General features: G+C 37.4%; 1 protein-coding gene across 2 annotated transcripts in view; it reads right to left on the reverse strand.

Moving 5' to 3' along the window:
- Positions 1-305: 305 nt before the first annotated feature.
- Positions 306-23,818, reverse strand: part of PMS1 (DNA mismatch repair protein) — a 28,682-nt gene continuing 5,169 nt past the window's right edge. Inside the window, exons 3-13 of one of the 2 annotated variants that reach the window (XM_077362771.1) lie at positions 21,443-21,766; positions 19,448-20,656; positions 13,742-14,052; positions 13,537-13,660; positions 11,073-11,141; positions 9,759-9,832; positions 7,500-7,565; positions 1,975-2,078; positions 1,667-1,848; positions 1,202-1,308; positions 306-469 (exon numbers count right to left, since the gene is read on the reverse strand). In XM_077362771.1, the coding sequence (XP_077218886.1) occupies positions 328-469; positions 1,202-1,308; positions 1,667-1,848; positions 1,975-2,078; positions 7,500-7,565; positions 9,759-9,832; positions 11,073-11,141; positions 13,537-13,660; positions 13,742-14,052; positions 19,448-20,656; positions 21,443-21,766 (2,712 nt within the window). In that variant the 3' untranslated portion in view covers positions 306-327. Of the gene's footprint in view, positions 473-1,201; positions 1,309-1,666; positions 1,849-1,974; positions 2,079-7,499; positions 7,566-9,758; positions 9,833-11,072; positions 11,142-13,536; positions 13,661-13,741; positions 14,053-19,447; positions 20,657-21,442; positions 21,767-23,818 lie in introns of both variants that reach the window. The other variant, XM_077362770.1, reaches the window with a different exon arrangement.

Consider the following 23,818-nt stretch of genomic DNA (forward strand, 5'->3'; position numbering starts at 1 on the left):
TCAACGTGAAAAAACCCGACCCGACCCGAGATATTTCTCGGATAGGGTTGGGTTCTCCAAAACCCGACCCGCCCGACCCGCCCGACCCGAGCTGCAGCCCTAACTACAATTCCCAAAAGATAATCAATAACCTATCAAATAAGAATAAAAAAAGAAAAAGTAAAGACAAGAGGAGTGCTACTATCAAAACATGGGGTGTCGATACCATCTCCTTATAAGCATATGAATAAAGAAGAAATGGAAGGGAAAAATTAACTACCAAATGCCTTATTTGCTTCAATCAGGCTCTTATGGCGAAGGGGGGGGGGGGGGGGGCGGGGGGGGGAATCATTTGAAATACCAACACAGCAGAAGTTTTTTTTTTTTTGAATGGCACCAAAACTGCAGGAGTTGGGAGGATTTTTTCTTCTTTTTGAAAGAAAAGGAAGGCTCTTTTTCAACCTGATAGAAATGCATGAAGCCTTCTTTGCTGCTGTTTCAAATAGATGAAAGAGAATCAAATAGAAAAGTTAAAAAATAGTAAGATTAAATAGATCAAGTCATCAAACACAATACTTCTTGGGAGATGATAAATCCGCACCATAAAACTTTTGCAAATGATCATATAGAGGGGGTGTGGATTTATCATCTCCTTACTTTTGATTTTGATTTGCACCGTAAAAACCATTCTCCGCCAACAGTCAAGAAATTAGTGAACTGCTGAGAGATGAATATTTATAGGGATTTGCTAGCATCCATCGCAAAAGACATTTCGCGGCTGGTCTGTCGCATATCAGACCACCCACCTCGTGATTTTGATTCGCAGCAGACCAGCCGCGAAATGCCTTTCGCGATGGACGCTAGCAATTCCCTTATATTTATGATCAGTTCCTTAGTATAAAGTAGTTTGATTAAATAGCTGTAACCAGAGAGATGGATATTAATATTTTTGATCAGTTCCTCAGTATAAAGTAGTTTGATTAAACATGTTCTTTTTAGTTCTAGGTTTAAAAAAAAAAATAGTTTGATTAAATAGATCAAATCGTCAAACACAACTTTTGATTTTGATCTGCACCATAAAAACAATTCTCTATGTTCTATGGGGCAGATTGAAACATAAAGATGTAACTCCTTTTCATCAGCACGCAAAAGTTACAAAGCGTATGTAAATAAGTTAATAGAAGGCGCGCTCCATATTACAATTGGCATGTATTGAACTTACTTGTCCCGAACAGCTCTCACTTGACTCAAGTCGACTAGGTGGCGCATGGTTGGTCTTCCATGTGGGCAATTCCATGGGGACATGAGGCCGGACAAATGGTGAAGTATCTGCAGAACAAGAATTTACAAGCAAATGTAAGAATGGTTGCCAATTCCCTGATAAGTAAATAACTAATACAAGAAAATGGCTGAAACAACTCCCTGATAAGTTAAAAATAAACTCTTGAAAAATTTGTAAAAGGGACTTGTATAATTTTTTGATACCAAGAAAATGACTAAAACAACCCCGTGATACATCAAAAATATATAAAAGGGAGATCATTTAAAAAAAATAAAAAAAAATCATTCCAGCCTCTATAGAGAACCAACATGATCTACTCAAGTTAATTTCACGAATAATCTGGAAACACTTACAGAAGTATCATCCATACCAGCACATCGAATCGAGTAAGATAGTAGTTCTTACCTTCTGCATCTCATTTTTCCCTAGAGAATCCCCAATCATAACAGATGATCGACAAGCACGTGATGCCAGCATACCCCAAACTCTTGATGGACAAATAGAGTTTGGATCATTCGTTTTGTAAGAACCAATGATTGAGCACTCCCCTTGGCTATCGGCAAGGGTAGAAATAAGCTCCTTAACATCTGTTCAAAGTGATAAAGTTACTGTTTGATGTGATGCATAGCATTTATTCATATACATTCACTTTTATTAAATACAAATTTATCATTAGGCAAAAGGCATTTCAAATCTGCAAAAGCAATTATTACCTTCAGCTCCAAAAGTAATGTTCTTACTGAAAGGAACAGCTTTTAATAGAAAATGGAGACCAGGGGGGGCATGCACATCTTCAACCAGAGTAAAGCCATTTTTCCTAACAATAGAATGATTAAAAAGCAGTTATCATCCCAAAAAAAAAAAACCATCTTACAAATAAAAATAATTCTAATCAAGCAAGCTGAATAAAAGAATCTATAAATAACTGGGAACAAGAACCCTGCAAGTTGAAATTATAAAAAACTTGGTTGCATCATTTGCAACTACGTAATATAGACAAATGTTAAAACAACATGCAATATTAGATTTTACTACAGGATAACTTTTGCAAATGATAAAGGATTATATGCAGTTTAAGATGAAACATCATGTAACTAAATTAGTTATGGCTTCTCTATCGCAGAAACTTTGTATTATAACTTCTGATGGAGACTTCCTCTTGATCACTATTCCTGAAATATATTTTCATAGCGGCTAAACTTCTGTGGTGTTACACATCAAGAAGAGATTTACATCATTAATTGTGGTCTTGAAAAGAATTGAAGAGGTCATTCACGAAAATTTAGTATTAATTCTTATGATAACAAAACATTGATTAGGACTTAAATGCCCACGAATGAGTTATACACACTACATAGAGCCAGGGCAAAAAAGGATGAACTAGTAAGAAATCGTGCGATGCACTGGGGACAAAGTAAATGCTGGTGAAAATACAAAGAAATTAAAAATTGTTAGCTAATTAAAGAGATTCTTTCACATAGCAAGAAGTTTGTGGATCGGCCTTTGTTTTTTATTGTTTTTTTAATTTAGGTAGGAACGAATCAATGAAAAAATGGAGAGTAGTGTCTCCCATTTTTTTACCGCTCTGAACAGTCCATCTAATAGGCCTTCTTTGAATCTCACACAAGCCGAAAATCAAGCCAATCATAGAATTCCTAACACCTGGTAATGTATAATTTGAGAAAATCTGAATTGCAGCCTGTTGAATTGTTGCCATCAAAGAAGGAATCAATCTTTGAGGGGGATAGAGTGTGCTGATCTTCAGACCAATCAGTGATCCTGTTACCTTCACCCAGCCATTATTGCAAATAGCGAGAAGACCACGTAGAATCAATCTCCTTGGGGGGGGGGGGGCATCATTCTAGTGGTAGAGATGTTTCTTATGTAGGACTTAGATATGCCCGATGAATCTAGACATGACATGAGGGTTGTCCTAATCTAATCAGAAGAGAAAAGATGAACCAAGTGGAGTATTGATTTGCTGTCGGCAATACCCAGACATGAAAAATCAGTCTGGCAAGAAGAAGCTTCCACTTCACGCTCTACTGCAACTGTATTGAAAACTCTAATGAAACCCTTCTCCAAAGCTTTTCACCAAAACAAATAAATCAACCGGATCAGCAAAAGGGCACACACGTGAGTTTTAAAAAGCGAAGCAGAACAGGAAAAAAAAAGGAATCAGAAAATCGAAAAAAAGAAAGAGAAAAAACACGTAAAACATTATTTCTATATCTTGCATCCGGAGGGAATTAGTCCCACTCTACAAAGTGGGGTGGGGACACCCTACGTCATCAAAAAAAAAAAAAAAACCCTACAAGAAAAAGGCAATGCTGCAAAAATAAAATAAAATAAAAAAATACTCAAAAAAGTAACCCCCTTCTTATTCACACCTTAAACTGCAACCCCAACCGACACCCCCCCGCGCGCGAGCCACACCCACCCACCACCACCACAAACCCCCCAAAACCACCACCAAAAGTGGGCTTAGATTGTTATTTATAGAGTTTTACCTTGACTTCTACTTCAAAACCTAAATTCCCACAAGAAAAAAAGAAGTCCCACTTTCACTCTACTTCTAAAAGAACAAATCATTTAAACAAAAAGAAAAAGAAAAAGTGAACCATAGCAACTCGAATTAACAAATTAAACAAAACAAACCCTACGGAGCAAAAGGGTGGGCCCCAATTTCATGGGAATTAGATTCCCCTTCTTGTGAAAATGGCTTGATATTTCCACCCTCCTTAATCTCATGCCTCTTGGGTCCTCAACTCCTCTTCCTCTTCTACCATAGTTCTTGATAATCTCTGGATGAGCAAGTTGTTTTTCATGTAGGTCTTCGCTTTCTTCAATGTGTACTAGAGGATGTACTACATCATCAGGGAGCTTAAGCATGTAGAGCTCTGCGATATCTTAATACTTACTAGGCCAGATATAACAAATGCATTGAACCAAGTCTTTCGATACCTGCATGATCTTAGAGAAGAGCATCTACATGTCTCAAAATAAATCTTGAGATACCTCATAGGAATTGTAGACCACGGACTATTTTACAGAGCTTCCCATGATGAGTCAGATGAGGTTAAGATTGGGCAAGAAATCTTGATACTTGGAGATCAATTACATGATACTTGATAATAATGAATGATTGTTCGATCTCATGTAGCAAGAAATAGAAGACATTTGTCGGATCTATTGTTCAAGTTGATAATAGAGCCATGGCCTTGACTATATACTAGAACAATCATGTCCTTGACTATATACTAGTACAATCATGTCACAAAAATCCAGGATTCCATGCCAGGACAAAACACATTGAGATTGACTTTTATTTCATCAGAGAGGTGAAAAATGGAGAAATTTCTACCTACTATGTAAGGATTTAAATTTCGGTTTCAACCTTGGCTGAAACCGAAATTTCGGCCGAAATCTGGTAACCAAATTTCCAAAATTTCGGCCGAAATTACCGAAATTTGATAATTTCAGCCGAACTTTCGGAATAATACTATATTTAAAAAAATCAATATTTTGAAATTTTGGCCGAAATTTGGGAAATTCGAGAAATTTCGGTTTCGGCCCCAACTGAAATCTGGCCCAAATTTAAAACGACGGTAACAACTCATGAACAGGTTGCAAACGTTTACACCAAAGGACTCACTGCTGATTACCATCACTACATACTGGCCAAGCTTAACATGTCTCTCAGTCAAACCAAGTTAGTTTGAGGGGTGGTGTCAAAAGGGATCATTTAGTGATACGAGTATTTTTGTCATTTTGACCAAACCCACTTAATGTCAAATAAACTGAGTTGAGCACTCAATATGGTTTCTGTCCTCTATCTCTGTACTCTTAGATTATTCCAGATTTTACATAAATATGTCTCAGCCAGATCATTCTGATATGTATTTGCACCCAACACATTCTTTGTAGCGTATGCATGTCTTGTAGCAATGTAGGCCAACACTGAATCCTTTGAGTTGAAACAACTTGATCTTGGACAAATTGTAATCTTTGGTACTCAATTTAGTATGACCCACTCTTGCGTATCTTTATTGAACATCAAGCAGCTGAATATGCAGTTTGAGGTATACATATGCATTATTAATCAGGCACTTTTTAGTTACATAAGCTCATTTAATGAAGTCCTTAGTTTTTTCGAGAAGGTGAAAAAAAAAACAACATTGATTATAGAAATTGTCAAGGTATCATAATTGAGGAGGAATATTTTAGCAAATGTTAAATTCATGACTTTGAAATATAGTCAAATTCATGATTTTGAAATATAGTCATGACTCTTAGTGCCACAACTCCACATAGACCCGTTGATTTAAAAGCATTAGACCACAACATGGATCTGTCGCATTGGCATTGATCTCTATCAAAGACACAAAAATAAGTGTGATCGGCATAACTCTTAGATCATAAAGCATAAATCCATAAATCAGCAGGATTGAGAGCTCCATGAGAAGATCTAGGCTCTAACTGATAGACTTTATTTCTCAACATAAAGAAACTTAAAATAAATATGTTATGAAGTCTGTAAAGATTTAGCTGAGGGCTTTCTGGATTGAAGCCAAACTAAATGCCCTTTGGAACCAAATAAATAATTCATTAACTACCAATTGTTGGATAAAAAAAAAATTATAGCAAGCATTCGAACTACCATGCTTAAATTTCTTGCATGAGGACTATGTAAAAATGGTGAAGATAATTTTGAAATGTTTCCAAGAAGTTAAAGCCCCATTGAAGGAGGTGAGACCATGTTTGAAGTGATATTCAACTTGCTAAAGCAGGGAAAGACTTATAAGATGATTCATGTTCTATGGGAAGAAAACACCCTGCAAATGTATTAGCTAATTAGAGGCAAGGTTTTAAATTTCGGTGGAAATCCTGTAAAATCATGGAAACATATGCAAATGATAGAATTTAACGATTGAACTTCAAGAAATACTAGAATAAGCACAAATACACACTAAGAAACCACCACATAAGCAAGACAATCATCCAGTTTAATATCGAACACGTAGTGATATAGATTGTTGTGCATGTCAGATAATTTAGCACATACCAAATTTCACTTGTAAATATCTAATTCATATAAATGTTTATACATAATACATGCACCACATTTTGCATTCAATTCATATAATATAATTATGCAATCAATACTGATGTAGTATACCACTATTAAACTTAATGATTTTGGTTTATGCATTTCGGTCATTTCATTTTCGGTGGGGATGAAAACGGAAACATTTCGGTTGTTTCGTGTTGGTTTCGGTGGAAATTTAAAACCATGATTATAGGGTGAGTATGGGTACTACCATTCTAGAGCAAGGTTACCTGGAACGCAGTTCGTTCAGGTACGCGGTACGGGAACGGGTACAATGATAGCCCGGTACGCAGTACAATGAGAGTAGGCTAAGTCGGTTTGCTATTCGGCTCGTTGGTCGATTTGGAATGCAAATTTGGGTCGGTCTGGTACTATATATATACATAATTTCATTCTAAAGCCCATACTACATACATTTAATAAACAAAACCAAAAACCTCGTGTATGTTGTTCATATATATTATCAATGAAAATTCTAGTTCCAATCCAATCCATAATATATAAAACTCCATAATATATAAAATATGAAGATCTCCAAATATCACTAAATTAAGTACTAACATATATTGCATTCTCAATCTTAAATGAAAGCAAACAGAAAATATCTACCCAGTTCTTAAATAAGAACATAAAAACATGAGCAAATTAATAAACTATTGTACAACTCTTTTTTCTTAGTCCACTGAAGTGTTCCCTCTCTATACATCTCTCCCTATCCCTCGGGTTGTCCGGGTCGCCATATTTTGCGATCCGGGTCGCAAACGACCCACATTTCGGATCGGCGACCCCGGATCGCGGGTCGAAGGGTGGGAGGGCGATCCCGGTAACATTGTTCTAGAGAACTTCTTTCAAATAATTTCATTGGGTATTTTATGGCCCTTGGCAGTGCATTGGCCTAATCTTTAGAAGAATGTCTCCTGCACGAAGCCACCTAGAGAAACACTTCCATTATCTCTAATTGCAAATCAAAATGCAATAACTACTTAAGAAATTTATTGATTACAAGAATAAATTTAAAGATATATTTAACTCCTTAAATATTATAATGCATAGAGAAAAAATCTAATTAGAGTATTCATTTTACAGAACTTACACGCAAACAAGATAGAGAAAAAAAAAATGTTGTACCTGATTACTTCCATATGTGCTGAAGCTGTCACTTCTTCTGCTGGTGAAAGCTCTAACCTCATTGGCCTAAACAGATGAATTTTAAAGTAGGAATCAAAACATAACAAATCCAATGAATTGTGATTTTGAATAAACAAGGCAATAAATGAGGAATACAAGAGACAATCGCAGAATCCAACAAAACAAATATAACTTTACAACATGGAGATAGATTATAAAGGCATGAAGGTGATGAAATTATTGCGGAAGTACAACATGAAAATCAAAGTCATTGTTGGAGAAGAGAATGAGAGAAGAACAGTCATCATTGATATAGGGCCGGCCCAATGCTCGAGGCTCCCGCCATTGCGGGGTCTGGGGAGGGCTATATGTACGCAGCCTTACCCCTACTTTGCAGAGAGGCTGTTTCCGTGACTCGAACCCGTAACCACCAGGTCACAATGGAGCAACCTTACAGTCATCATTGATATAATAGTAATATTCTCAGCTAAGACAAGAACTTTCATATGTTCGTGCTTATGGATCTATTACTTGCCAGAGATGAATTGAGAAATTAAAATTGCGACTTAAGACACATATTCCAATTGGTAGCAAGCTTAAGTTATTCTTATTTCTTCTTCTACCACATCCGGTCATCAATTTACCTATGTGCACCAAATTGATAATGGAATGAGAGGCAAACTCTTACAGGCCAATGCCATTACTCTATGTGCACCAAATTGATAATATCTCTAAATAGTTTTCTTCATTATCTATTTACCTATCAAGAATGGAGCTTTTTCTTCTCTACTTTGGGATTAAATTGTTGTAGGCAAACCCTCCAACATTGAACTTTTCAATTAAAAGCTACTAAAAAAACATGATTTCGCGTTAAAACTTGAGGGTAACTAGTAGGCCAGAAATGTCTAATATTATTGTTTCCTTGAGAGAAGTTTCAAAAGGATATGTGACAAGCAACGAATGATTGGATATGTTAATAGCTTGAGAGACTCTAATGAATCAATAAACCATAGGTCATTCAAACATAAACTTGAAGAAGGTTAACGACGTCCAATAAGTAAAAACTCTCAATTTGATGCAGTTCATGCCCTCTAACAAGCTTGAGATATAACGAAGATGGGGGAAGAACAGTCGAAAAAGAAAATGTACTGATGACATCATCGTCGTGTCACTGACATTTGTAGAGAGCATCGTTAATCTATCTCCGTAAGCTTGAGATCCACAATCCATTAAGGCTAGTGGGAGCTTAACTCTTATGAATGAATTGTTTAAAAAATTGTAATTTGCAAAACAACGGGCCTAGATGCATTCTGAACAACTCAGTCTAGTCTAACGAGTCAATGCAATAAAGCTAAATACGAAAAGAGAAATGTTAAAGAATCTTTTTTCTTTTTTTGCTATCTTTATAAAAACAAAAAGCAAGATTTTGTATTGAAAACAAGAATGATTTCCATTTATTTGCTTGCTAAGAAAAAGTCACCCCTTTCTTTTATATGACCTACCACTTATTCAAACTATCCATTGAGTTACATGATGTAAGCTTACTTTTACATAATGCAAGCTTAAACAATCTCATTCATGTACATATATCCGGTTAGAAGGTAAGGAAGGTAGATTTTGTGGGCCCCACACAAATATCTCCACTTATCTCTTCTGGTATGAGACTCAACTTTCATGATTAAAAGCATCAAACAGAAAATGACAACTGCTTCGCTATCGACTTGGAAAAAAATTGCTGAGTACATCCTATAAACTACTCAAGAGGACCCAAAACGCAGAAAAACCTGTCTGAGTTTTGAGTTTATAAACACTGGATAAATGTAACAAGGCAAAACCTAACAATGCTAAAGGAAAAGGACTCATGTTTTATGCAGACAGTTGATGTTGCACCGCAGCTTGAAAGGAACAGAAGTCATGGCTCCTCCTTTGGGACTGTGAGTCATGGCTCCTCCTTTGGGACCTCACACTGCTATTAGTAATTCCTTTTAACGCAACACAGAAAAGTTTTGGTACTCAGAGCAGACCATCCAAGAAGATTAATCCTATGCTTGCTAATAGCTATATATAATTATATAAATTATCAATTTCATAGTTCTAACTTTTAAGAATATTCTAGCATGCAAAATACAAGGATAATCATCTTCATTTTTTCTTCATATGTCATGATATTTTATCTATTACACCAGATTGTACATTCTGAGTAAATAGATAAAATTAATATAAAAAAAAATTATTCAAGGCAATAGACCTCTTACTCACTGAAGCAAAGGCTGTTGGTTCAAGATGGTTGATTGTGAGAGTCGCTCAAAATTGTATTTCTCATCTGCAGCATGCTGGATGTATAGGAAAAAAATGTATCAATATTCCAATCATAATTTCAAGGGTAAAATACAAAATAATGTGTTTTATTTTGGAAATGACTGGTGAATGGCACCATTATTTGATTTCTCGTCCGTATGATGTCGTATAGTCCAAAAAACCAAAATTACCCCTTCTCTAATTTTTTTCTGTTTTTTTCATCTCCACTCGACCATTGCTGCAACTCGGAAGAGGAAGAAGAGAAAGAGAAAAAAGAAAAAGAAGAGTAGGAAGAGGAAGATGAAGAAGGTAAAAAACAAATGGCACAGGAAAAATAGAAAAGAGGAAGAAGGTAAAAAGAAGAATTGACGCCGGAAAAGATGGAAGGCACCGAAAAAAATGAAAAAAGAAGAGGAAGAAGGCAAAAAGTTAGGGTTGACTCGGGAAAACTTGAGGTCGGCTTGGTAAAAAGATGGGGTCGAATCAGTAAAAAATGGAGGACGCCGGGAAAAATGGAAAAGAAGAGGAAGAAAAGGAAAAAGTTGGGGTCGACTCGGGAAAAGTTGAGGTTCGACCCCAACTTTTCCCGAGTCGACCCCAACTTTTCTGAGTCAACCCCAACTATTCCATTTTTTCGGTGCCTTCCCGAGTCCACCCCAACTTTTCTGAGTCAACCCCAACTTTTCCATTTTTTCGGTGCCTTCCATTTTTTCCAGCGTCTTCCATTTTTTCCAATGTCGATTCTTCTTTTTTCATTCTTCTTCATCCTTCCTTTTCCATTTTTCTGGCGCTTTCCATTTTTCCGGCATCCATTCGACTTTTTCTTTCTTCCTCCTCTTTTCTTCTTCGTCTGCATCTTCATCTTCCTCTTCTTTTTCTTCTTCTTCCTCCTCTTCTTCATCTTCCTCTTCTTCTTCCGAGTTGCAGCGATCACCAGTGGTAGTGGAGATGAAAAAAATAATAATAAAATAGAGAAGAGGGCAAAATGGTCTTTTGGACTATATGCCGCCAGACGAAGATGAAATCAAACAATGGTGCCATTCACCTGTCATTTCCAAAATAAATAAAAAAAATTTGTATTTTATCCTAATTTCAAAATTGTGATCGCTTTCACTATTTTAAGAATTCCAGCATCCAATTGGAAGTCGAAGTAGGAAGACATTAATCCAAATGTGGCAATCAAGAAAATTGTTAAAAGCGAGACCAGGATTTTGAAAAACCAAAGAAGTGCCCGTATATGGGCACACTGATTTGAGAAAGAAAAAAACAACTTACCTGATCTACAATAAATAAGTCTTGGTCAACCTTTCCAATGATAAAGCCAAGATTAAACTGTCCAATAACCTACCAAACAAATAGAATAATTGATACTTTTTAGGCAATAACAGAGAACATAATCTATTCTTGGTAGAAAGAATACAATGAGGAGATAGCTAGTGGATGCAATTTAAAAAGCACAATTCAATCATGATATGGACAGGCTATGTCAACAGAACTGGATCAATCTTAAGTAACAATGTGAATGAAGAAATATCGTGCAGGGAGAAAATAGTTCAACTATTTGTATATAAGATGTATTAACAAGTGCACGGAGGTTTGAGGATCAAAATGGAAATTGCAAAGTATTGGAGGAAGCAAAACATTGCCATGTCCAAGATCACAAGTGGAACTCAAATGACATTTCTTTGTTATGCAGTTAATTTGTTAATGCCAAAAAACTATAATAAAACATTATTTTCAACAATTAAGGACTTCTTTCAGTAATAAACTAATTAATTATTTATGTTTTTTTCAAAATAATAACTGATGAGCTAATTTCACTAAAGTGGTTAGCATTTTGGGAGAATTTCACTTTATGGGATGTTTTAATATGGTACCTGAAAATGTTCACATCTAATGCCACTTATGTTTCCTTCAACAGAAAAGAAAGAGGGGGTAGTGTAGATTAGAGACTTCAAGTGCCTTAAATTTGGTTACTAGGATGTAGAACATTGCTGCCAAGGTCCTTTTCACAAAAACTTAAGAAAGTCTTAACATATGATTTAGCCAACACTTTGAATGGGATTGGCATTACAGATACTTTGCCCCAGTATTAACAGATTTGGGATTGATTGCTAGCAGAATTAGAATACTGAGCTTGTGAGTTGGCGGAAGACAACTCCAGATGGGAATTCACCCCAGAAATGGAAGAATGCTGATAAGCATGTGAGAAATGATTAGCAGTTGAGTGTGGGCATCTAAGGCTTGTCCACTGGAATTACTGAAAATTGCCAATGACCTTGTCATCCCTGACCTTGGATCAGCTGGTGGTTTCTGAGATCCATGTCAATGAGTGGAGGGGATATAACCAATTTGAGAAAAATAGGGCTCCATAAGAGGGTGAGAGGTTTCTTCTCGTATTACCTTTAGGATCAGGGGGTTAATTAGGCTCCATTGTGAAAGCAGCATACCAAAGGAGGATAAAAGGCAGAGAAAAAGATTGGACAGAGGAGGCTAAATCTCAAGAGAAGTCAAATAAAAATGAAATGGAGAGGAAACAAAGTTTCGACAGTAAAGGAGCAAAATTAATTCGACAGCTTATCATGAGGGTATAAAGAAATCAGAGGAAGATTCATGGAGAGAGGATACCTTTCACCAAACAATCCATGCTCCATAAAGTCTCCAAAGCTCATGAAAAGTTAGCTGGAATTCCTCTAGCAACCATGACTGCGCCATAGCTCCATATACTATAGGCAACCTTGCAGTGGATTGAAAGAGGGTCTGTAGATTCAGTGTCCACACGGCATATGGATCACCTATCAAGAACTTTCTAAATTTCTCTTAAAAATCATGGTAGTTCATGATTAATACAAAAGACAAGGGTTTTTCACTCTTTCCTAGAAGTTGAACCATGATGAGTACTTTATAGCTCTACTAACATCCGAATGACATCTTGATGCAACCAGTATGGACTTCTGTTTCTTCTTTAGAAAATTTGTGGAGGAGCTAACATAGTTTTTTTAGGTATTGGAGGAAACCTGCCTGCCCACTGAATTGAATTGACATAAGTTCTGGAAGTTGTATCAATTACAGTAAAGCCCTCATTGGAATAGATATGGCCATCTCTCTCTCTCTCTCTCTCTCTCTCTCTCTCTCTCTCTCTCTCTCTCTCTCTCTCATGGTAGCAAATTTCATTACAAAAGGAGATGGCCAAGAAAGTCATCCCCAAAAATACAAGCAAGCAGAAAATACAAAGGACAGAAAAAACAAGACAAGACATCAAGGAGGCAAAAAATGGAACAACTCTAAGCTTTGCTTAATTACTCCTAACTCAAAATAATGACTCAAGTATCCTTACATATACAACAAAAGCACATCACAATATTACATCAAGAAAATGGTAACCCTTTCTCATTAACTGACCTAAACATAAAGTTGGCTGGTCCATCTAACCTGACATTGGCAAGACAATGCAAATATGATTGAAACGCTTCGAGTTAAAAGTTCAGCGCACAATTTACACTCACAAGTTGGAACTCTTCAACCAGCCATAACATAGAATTGCATATGATATATTGGAATCTCAAAATCCACACCCAATGAGGTCCTTCCCAAAAAATTACTTATGCTCTTGGGAGAGAGAGAGAGAGTGCGCGCGCGCGTGTGTGTGTGTGTGTGTGTGTGTGTGTGTGTGTGTGAGAGAGAGAGAGAGAGAGTTTGAGTCAAACAAGATAGATTGTTAGTAAGTATATGCAATAACCTTCATTCTTCCAAAATCTTCTTTTCGGAAGAACCTTTCCAATTCAGAAGTTGCGGCGGCTAGAATCTTCGTCTTTCCCTCATTTTCTAGTTGGGAATTCTCCAATGTGGCAGCAGCATAACACCTAAGACATGATTGTTATGTGTCAAAAGCTGAGAAATTAAACAATTGTTCGACTTTATAAACATATCTATGATTTAGTGACCTTTTAATATTCAGTCTTTCGGGTGGGGAACTGTTGGAATATGATCTTGATAGCTTCTCAAGCCTCCTTGTTCTTAGATCATTCATACTAAATTGTAAAATAGAACATATCTCTAAACCAGAACAATGTACTGGAGTATCCACAGTCACGTTGGAGGATTGCAATAATGGAGCTGTAGAACATATCTCTAAACCAGAACAAGGTACTGGAGTATCCACAGTCACGTTGGAAGATTGCAACAGTGGAGCTGTGGGATCTTTTGAAGCCACATCAGCACAAGGTAAAACTTCATCCTGGTTTAGAATATCCTCCTGGAAATAACAAACTCAAATTCAGAAACAGCTCAATGTATGAAAAAATAGGGCACCAACCCATATGCTAGCAAAAAAAAATTTCGAATCCATGAACAAAATCATTTTACTCAATGTTCAGAGGTCTCAAGAGGCGCTCAAACATGCTCTTCTAAAATTCTAAGAATTGACATTTACTCCTTATCCATCAAACACAATCATACAGTCACGTCTGACCACTACAATTTTTTGGGGAATTGTGATCCCTACAAAATTATTTCAACCCTAAAAACTGAGTTAAGGGAAATTAATCTACTCCAAAAAGTTCAAAGCCCAGTGAGAACCAAAATTATATGCTCGTCGTTTTCCAATAGTAGCAAAAACATGGAAAGAGAATAACATTTCATCAGTAAAGATCGGTGATAAATATATCACGGTGGCTCCAGACTGTGGAAAGGTCTCTTTTCAGTAAGCATGAGTGCATGACACAGTTCACAAACTTGATCAAACTTAATAAATAGATAGGGAAGAAAAACTTTGTCAGAGGGGATTCATGCATGTCCCACTGCAACAAAGTATACAACCAACGATAGAATAATGGAATTGTTAGCTGCCACTTGAGAAAAAGAGTATCTCAATCTTATGCAGATTATAATGTAGAAAAGAAAAATATCCAGCTCTTAATTTTTATTTACTTCTGTTGGGATTACGATACAGTATGACAGCCAAATATCTAAAGATGCAAGGGCTGCCTCAACCAGTACCTCAAACTTTAAGAACACCCAGAACATGGTACTTTTAAGTATTTAGTCATGAGATTAGATTAGGTAATGTAGAAACTTGACACACATATTTTTACAAAAATATTTAGGAGTGGGGTTGAAATAAAAAACTTCTCAAAGGAGTCCAAGATTATGGTTAGTGGAAACAGAAAGATAAAATGTTTGGTAACTTAGATAGCTAGATTAAAGTTCAGAGATACGTAGTCCTAGATGGGTCTCCCTCCCTCCCTCTGAATGGTACCTAGATGGGGTTCTCTTGTACAGTGAGGATTTGCAACATCCACCACCACCCTCCCCCCCCCCCCCCCCTTCCATTCATCAGCTTGGTATCAAAGCAAGATTTGAATCAGCTTGGTATCAGACCAAGTACTGATTTGCATCGGACGGGATTTTTCTTTTTTTGAATAAGTGATAATAAAGAATAAGGAAAAACCTCGAGGCTAACTTGGCAACCACTAAAGCGTTCTCTTCTCTATGAATAACAGAGAAGCGATCAAAACCCCCAAGGACATCGAAAATGTCTCTGAAAAGGTGCATATATCAGCCGAAGCTATGGGATGTAAAATGCATCGGAAGGGGAGCGTTCCGCTTAGATGGAAGCTCCCGCGCAAGCAGCTGTGGATGAAGCGAAAGCGAGAATGTGGGCTTGAGTAACGCAACATTGGGGAGAATCCAATGCACAGAAAACCTACGGGTTCCTTCGGAAAGTTCGTCTTTTTTTCAATCATTAATCCGCTCATCGTTAAGATGAGATATGCCTATTATCTCTATCTCACACTAACACTAAGCCAGGAAGAAACGGAAAACAAAAAAAATTCATTTTTTTTCCTATAGAAATAGGTTCGGGATACGAGTCGAATTCCTTCATCACGCGATTCGATGAAATATCTTGGATCTATGTCGGATTGGTACATACAAAGGAGGATTTGAATCCCTAATGAAACCATCCAATTGTATTGAGGGAATCGCCCTCAATCTACAACTTTGATGCTCCAACCTGACCGACTAAGTTGGCACCATTCCAAACCACATGAACTTCAGTCTCTGCCACATCACAGTTCCCCTAGGGACCTACAAAGGAAAGAAGCTTAAAGAGTTAGGATCAAGTAAGAACCCCCTCACCCCCAAACACTAATTGAGCAAGTAGTAGAACTCTCACATTAGTAAGCTTGTTGTTCATGACATTAATATGGATTGGATTTTGTGTGGGGTACCCTTCCCCCTCTTCTCTGTAGTACCCCTGATGTCTGTGTTCCCCGTAGACACTGGGTGGTTTATGATGAACTTTGATGGTAGTGCAGTACCCCTGATGTTTGGGTTCTCTGCAGACATTGGGTAGCTTATGATGACCTTTGATCAACTGAATTTTTTTACAAACAAAATTTTCCACAAGCAATCAAGTCTGTTATTTCCTGGCACTTAACGCCACCACTTCCACAGGGATAAGAAACAAGAGTAATCAGCCGCATTCAGACAAAAGCTAAACAATTCAAAGTAGCTCCAAATTTGATGCACTCTAGGAGAAAAGATAAACGTGAGTGGAGGATTACATGGGAAATCCATATAACACACGATCCCCTCACTGCAAATGTTCCTCTTGACAAATTCGCTCTTAGTGAGAATTTCACCATGATGGATGCACCACAAGAAAAATGTGGCGCTAGGGGATGCAAGGGAGTTCTGGATTAAGGGAAAAGTCAAGTTCTGCAAACTAGCGCAAGAGAGGACATAGAAAAACTTAAAATAAAATGAGCCACTATGCTTGGGAGCCCAACAATCTCGTCTGCATAGTTCTGAACCGAGAAGTAATGATTACTAATCAAAGCAGAAAGACGAGAATTCGTTGGAGATTCTAAGGAGATCCATTCCAGCATTAGCAGAGTAACATGTTGGGGACATTTCCAATCAATATAGTCTGCAGTTCTGCACCATGATCCCTAGGGTTGACGGCATGGCCAAAGAGGTAGGGGACCATCTTATCCAAAGGCTCCCCAAACCTTTAAGAAGCCAAAAGAAAATGTCCCCATTACCAACACAAAACGAAAGGCAAGAAGAGAAGGATTGGACCACCAGCTTCCAATTCTTCCATAAGGACGATTCCTCAGGCACCCACTGCCCCAGCCGAAGGCAAGAACAGGGTTTTTGGTGCTTGGTGTAGAGAACCCAAACACATAATTCGTTATTTCTAGTGAAAAGTATCCAGCAGCATTTTTCCAACAATGCATCGTTTTGGATTATGATGTTTGTAATTCCAAGGACACCAGGAGCATTTGGCTGCCACACTATCTCTCAGTTAATTAGGTGAAGCCTCCTACATGTAGAGTCGCCATTCAATAAAAAGTTATTGAAGATCTGATTGAGTTAATCCACGAGAAGGGAGAATAAAGGTTTTAAATTTCGGTTTCAGTTTCGGTCACCATCGGTCAGTAGAAATCCTGTAAAATCACAGAAACGTATGAAAACATATGCAAATGATAGAATTTTAAGATGAATCTTCAGGAAATGCTAGAATAAGCACAACTACACACTTGAAAACTATCACATAAGTGAGACAACCATTCATAATGGATAAACAACAATGAATACCTAGTGACATGCGCGACACGCACTATCGTGCATGTCTAATAATTCAATACATACTGCATTTCATATATAGATCATATAAATATTTATGCATAATACATACACCACATTCACATGCAATTCATTTAAATATAATCATGTAACACAAATTAATATAGTATACCACTAATACACTTACGGTTATGGTTTCGGTATGTGTTTCGGCATAAGTATCATTCCAGTGGAGATGGAAATGAAAACATTTCAGTCGTTTCGTGTTGGTTTTGAAAGAAATTTAAAACCATGGGGGATTTCTATACAGAGAAAGTCAATAAGGTGGAATGTTGGGGAGATGCATCTTTTTTGTATGGCAACAAGATTTTATTAAGAAGAAAGTCGCAAGGCCCATGGACCGAGATGGTAAAAAGAAAGTTGAACCAAAAAGGAAGAAAATACAACAAAGATGTGCCAAGGGAGAAGGAAGTCAAAAAACTCCAATCAGGCTGGCGACACCAGATTGCGCTAGCGCCATGTGAGTTGCACCACCATGGGATGTCCTTCCATTCGGTATGATTTCCCCTCTATTGCGTCTATGAACCTCTAAGGGAAGCTTACACTCTGATTCATTCATTGGATCACATTTAGAGAATCTCCTTCCACAATTTAGAGAATATCCTTCTACAATTAGAAGGTCTAAATCTTCGTTCACTGCCAGGTGGACCACAACAAGCAATGCCTTGATTTCGCTTCATTGGAGTCTATCTCTCCTAGAGGGCCAGAAAAGCCAACTTGCTGTTACCATTAGCCACGCAAATGAGACCACCCAAACCAGCTGGTCCGGGATTCCCGAGACTTGAAGAGTGAAAGTTGAGTAACACCCATCCAGGCAAAGGGCTCACCCATCTGGGAGTCGGCTTGCGAGAGCTGACCTCGCTCATCCAAATCTCAGTCCAAGACCTGCACAGGGAGGATTCCAATATACCCAAGAAATCACAGAGAAAGCCGGCCCATTGTGCTATCAAAGAGGAGATATGTTGTGTGATAGCATCGGAAGTTGATAAAATAGATTTTGGCAAGTTGGCACAATAGATTTTAAAGGAATAGTTAGGAGCTTCATCAAAATAACGAACTTACTTTTCAAAAAAAAAATAACGAACTTCTCAAAGCAGCCAAAGGCTATTCGGGTAGTGTAAGTATAAAGTTTAGAATGTCTGGTATCTGAGTATATCTAGGCAGATTCATATTACTAAAGTTAGCCAACAGAGTGGTTGTTTTGATTTTGGAAGTTTTGGTTATGAAAAAGAGGCATGGATGCAAGTTTTCTTTTAGGGTTTAAGAAAAATGAAATCTAAGTTTCTTAAGGTTTATCTCTTTTTTTATTTTCCCCAAATCCCCACCTTTTCGATGCATCAAAAGATCCATGAATTGTTCATGTAACTTATTCCCACAGACATGTGGATGCCAATCCCATAGTTTTACACTTTTACATTTCGTCTGAAATCCGAAATTTCAGATTTCGACCGAAACCGAAATTTCAGATTTAGGCCGAAATTTCGAGAAATTCAAATTTTTTTTTTTAAATAATATTTTTACGAAATTTCAGCCGAAATGATTAATTTATTCCTTTTTTTTACCGGACTTCGGCAGAAATTTCGTTTTCGTCAAGGCTGCATTTAGAGAGTCTCTGACATCGTAAGATCATAAATCTCTTGCAAACTTCCCTTCGCGGGTTCCCTGTGACTGCTGAGTAAGTGGATCAGCTTGCGCTAACCGAAACTGAAATTTAAATCCATGATCAATCAATCAGTGGATGTAAGTTTCAATGATGGGGAGATTTTCGGCATGTTATAGATGCACAGTCCATTGGCAGTTATTTACTCAAAAATGAGAGACATGGCAGCAAGAGCGAATTATGATAGGAAATATATCTACAAATTAGTTACTGCACAAATTGTACACCAATAAAAATATGCAATGAAATGAATGTACGTTTTTAAAAAAGAAATTAAACTTACATGCTTAGAATGGAACTTCAGGAAAAAAAAAAAAATCACACCTATAGTTGTGCATACCTTTTCAGCATCTCCATAATAAAGATTGCACGCAGAAGAAACTGGAATTTCCACTTCATTAGAATCATTGAGTGCTCCACAATGCTCCAAAAGTTCATCTTTATTGACTTCAGTAGAATCATCAACTGGATGGTGAGTGGAAAAGGATCTTGAGACTGTACGATGTGTGTTTGAATTGGTCTTTCTCACTTGACAGGGAATCATTTCACTTCTTAGTACCGGCAATTCGGACAATACTGTACAACTATTTTCATGTTTTCTCTTATTAACAGTTACAAACTTGGTGAGAGAAGACTGAATGAAGTTTGAGCAAAAAGATGAATCCACATTTTCCACGATATTTTTTTCCACTGCTCTTTCATGGGTCTTCGCATGCTTATAAATTCTTGAGTTTGACATAGAGGGAGTTCTCAACTGCCTAGGCTGATAGCTAAAAAGACTTTCGGATTTTTCAGTGCCATAACTACTAAGAGTATTTTCCGCCTTTGATATGGGATTTTCTTCATTGCAGTGAACAATTCCTCCATTTATACATGAGTCCTGAAAGCCCTTTTTGACCATATTGATAGGAATATCGTCAATTTGTTCATGACTACAAACTGCTTCCTTTTGTTTGGTGTTTGTAGGGGATATCCTTTTGGAGTCCTCTTTGTCACGAGGAGCATCCAACTCAATGCTCATCGGTTCTTTCATAGGCTCCTCAAATCTGTTGATAGAATAACTACAGTGGCTTGGGGAATAGATTTTTTCTATCGCTTCTCTTAAGGAAATTATAAGGGAGCCCTCATCTGAAAAGAATATTTTCCTTTTATCGGGGGTTACATTGACATCGTAGGCTTTAGTCGGTACAGCAAAGTTCATTATTGCAACAGGATATTGCCGGGAATTTGCACTTTTATATAATTCGTTGATAAGCTTGCTAACCTTAGGCATGTCCACCGGCCGGCCATTTACATAATAAAACTGTCTATCTCCCAAATTACGCCCACTGCCATACCCAGGCTTGGAAAGAAACCCCTCGACTTTGCAGCCGTCTGATATACATAAATTCAAAGGCTCCAGGCACGCAAAGGTATTCATTCCAAATACTGTTATGATATTATCTTTAAATGAACTGCTACCTGGAGTTTTAAGCACCACAGACTTTGCATTTTTCCCAGTTGTGTTAGTGCAAACCAATCTAACTCCTTTCGCAACAAGTGCATATGCCTAAAAAGAATACAGTGAAAATTAATCCAACTATCAAATCAGATTAGGTCGACACCATAATTCAGGGCATGTTCTGAAAGCCTCAAAAAAGAAACAAGAAAATAAAACAATTATTTCAGATTGAAAAAAGGTAATACCAAAGTGAACCATGAAAATGCATGGGCATCAATTGGCTAATCTATAACCATGGTTTTAAATTTCGGAATTCGGTTGGGAGCGATTTCGGTTGGGAGCGAAACCGAAATTTGCCGAAATCCCAAATTTCAGAAATTTTGACCGAAATTTTGAAAAAATGGATTTTTTTTTAAAAATGTTATTATTCCAAAATTTCGGTGATTTTGGCCGAAATTTGGGATTTAATAAAATAATACTTTTTTATTACTGAATTTCAGCCGGAATTTCGGGATTTCAGCCGAAATTTCAGTTTCAGCCAAGGGCGAAACTGAAACCTTCCTGTTCCAGGGCATGTTCTAAAAGCCTCGAAAAAGAAACAAGGAAATATAACAATTATTTCAGATTGAAAAAAAGGTAATACCGAAGTGAACCATGAAAATACAGGGGCATCAATTGGCTAATGCATAACTTGACATAAAAACTACAAGATGACTTAATAATAAGACATTTTTAAGATCATTAGGTCATGTTGCATGCTTTTACACAAGAAATTGCATGATAGGCCCAATAAAATGAAGACTCATGGAAGCGAACTACAAACTAACAACAACATAACAAGTTTAAACAAGTACCACAATTACCAGAACTCTGTAGAGGGAAAGATTATCTCACGTTTAGTAAAGAAATGAGCTTCCCATATTCGCGGCGGATATTACGACTGAATTCCTTATTTCGTACTGGCAAAGGGGAGAACAATTTCTCAACAGTGACGGTGGTCCCAATTTGGCGTGCTGTTTTCCTTTCAGATGTTACCAAACCTGAATGGTCAAATGTCAAGTGTGTACCAACTGGTTCGTTTTTAGTTCTTGTTTCAATAGTCAAGTTTCCCAATGCACAAAGGGAACTTAGTGCTTCTCCTCTGAAGCCAAAAGTTGTCAAAGACTGGAGGTCTGGGAAATCTGCTATTTTAGAAGTATGATGCTTAAGTGCAAGAACCTGTAGGGATTCAGACCAGAAAATGATTGCAAAGTAACCAATAAAGTAAAAATGAGAAAACTAAAAGGAGAATCACAAGGCATGTTCTAAGATGATTGCCAATAAAGAATATCTAAATATTAAGAAGTGGTTGAAAAAGGGATTGCAAAGTAACCAATAAAGTAAAAATGAGAAAACTAAAAGGAGAATCACAAGGCATGTTCTAAGATGATTGCCAATAAAAAATATCTAAATAATAAGAAGTGGTTGAAAAAGGTCATAGCAGAAGGGGAACTACAGGAGAAGTTAGGATAATTGAGACACGACATGAACTAATAACCATAAAAATAAGAATAAGAACAAGAGATTGAAATAATAAATGACAAAAGGCAAGAAGATAACAGCATCATGGTTAATGTTATCGAAATTCAGAACATAATACCTTGCAGGATATAACTTGAACCAAATCCAGGTTTACTTATCATGAAAGAGATCTTTTCACAAAACTAACATAATCTATAGAAGTACACCATTACAAATTACATGAGTTCTTTTAAGTTTTAAATACACTTAGCTAAATGTATTTAAGAGCAGATTTTTTCTTTTTTGACAGTTAAGCTGGAATTGAACCCATGACCTTAAGGTTGTGGTACAAAGCCTTGACCAATTGAGCTACAAGACCAACCTCATAAGAAGAAAGTTTTAAATAGGAGAAAAACACTTTAGCAAAAATGTGAAAACACCTAAATAGGAAATGTATCCTAAATTTCTTTAAGGAGAAAAACACTATAGCAAAAAAATCACCTAAATAAAAAAGCGTACCCTTAATTAAGAGCAACCATGCTAAAATTCTGCTAAATTTTGGAAGCAAGACGAATTTAGCTTCACAAGAGAGCTTTTGACCCTTCTAGGGAGCTTCCGGTAACTATCATATAATCATTGTTTATCAGATAATGATGGTAATCTTTTTATTTTAATAGCAGCCAATTTTATTGAAAAAAAAAAAGACCTGGATGGTCAGATACAAGGAGGAAAAGAGCGGAAAGGGGAAGGTACAACAACGGGGCAAAAATAGACAAAAGAAAATCACGGAGGAATCATGGTTCTATCAGAATCAGAGGGGGAAACCGATGGTGGAGAGTGACTCGGTTAACGTTATATCATAGGCAAAAGACGGGTCAAAGGGGCCGTGGATACTCCACCATATAGTATCAGAAGTGAGGGACTTAGTGCGAGCTATCCAGCCTCAGATTTCTCATAGGTTGAGAACTGCCAATGAAACGGCAGATGGGCTAGCCAAAGCTGGTGTATGGTTAGAAGCCGTGGCATTGGTCTGTGAACCAGACGTAACGACGCATTAAAACTGCTACTTATTTGTAATCTTTTGACACACAGTACTGGGGATGTAATGGTTGTATGTTGGGGGGGACATCTTGCCCCATTTTTTATTTTGGAATAATAAAAGTCATCTTTCAAAAAAAAAAAAATCACGGAGGAAGATCGTCGAACAAAGCGAGAGCTTCCTTAGTCACCCCCTCTCGCGCAAGCCTATCCGCAACATCATTAGCAGATCTGCACACATGCGGGAACACAATAGAGGAAGGTCCAATACGGTCCTTGATTTTATCAAAGTATCTACCAAACCTCTAAGGATGCTTAGAGGATCCCTCCAACCAACAGATGACATTAAGAGAGTCCCCCTTCCACCACTAAATTATTAAGCAACTCTTGGGTCAACAAAATAATGCCTTGCTGTGGAGCACGGACTTCCGCCTCCGATGCGATACCGATAGAACTTGCAAAGGTCCAAATGACCTCACCCCTACCATACTTCAATACCCCATTGATCCTGGAGGGACCGGCGTTTCCAATGCTTGACCCATCGAAGTTGAGCTTCATGAACCCCATCGGAGGGGGCTTCCACTTCGCCACAACTTTAGGCTGCTTCGTCTCTTCACTATAGCATATCTCCTTCCATCCGTACCACAGATCATATGACGATATGAAACTGAATGAGCGTAGAGTTTTCACCCAAGAGATTGTCAAGCCACTACCATAATGATGGTAATCCTC

Source organism: Tasmannia lanceolata, unplaced genomic scaffold (assembly GCF_043159265.1).
Source record: "Tasmannia lanceolata isolate RefF3 unplaced genomic scaffold, GAP_Taslan_0.1 ptg000019l, whole genome shotgun sequence".
NCBI lineage: Eukaryota > Viridiplantae > Streptophyta > Magnoliopsida > Canellales > Winteraceae > Tasmannia > Tasmannia lanceolata.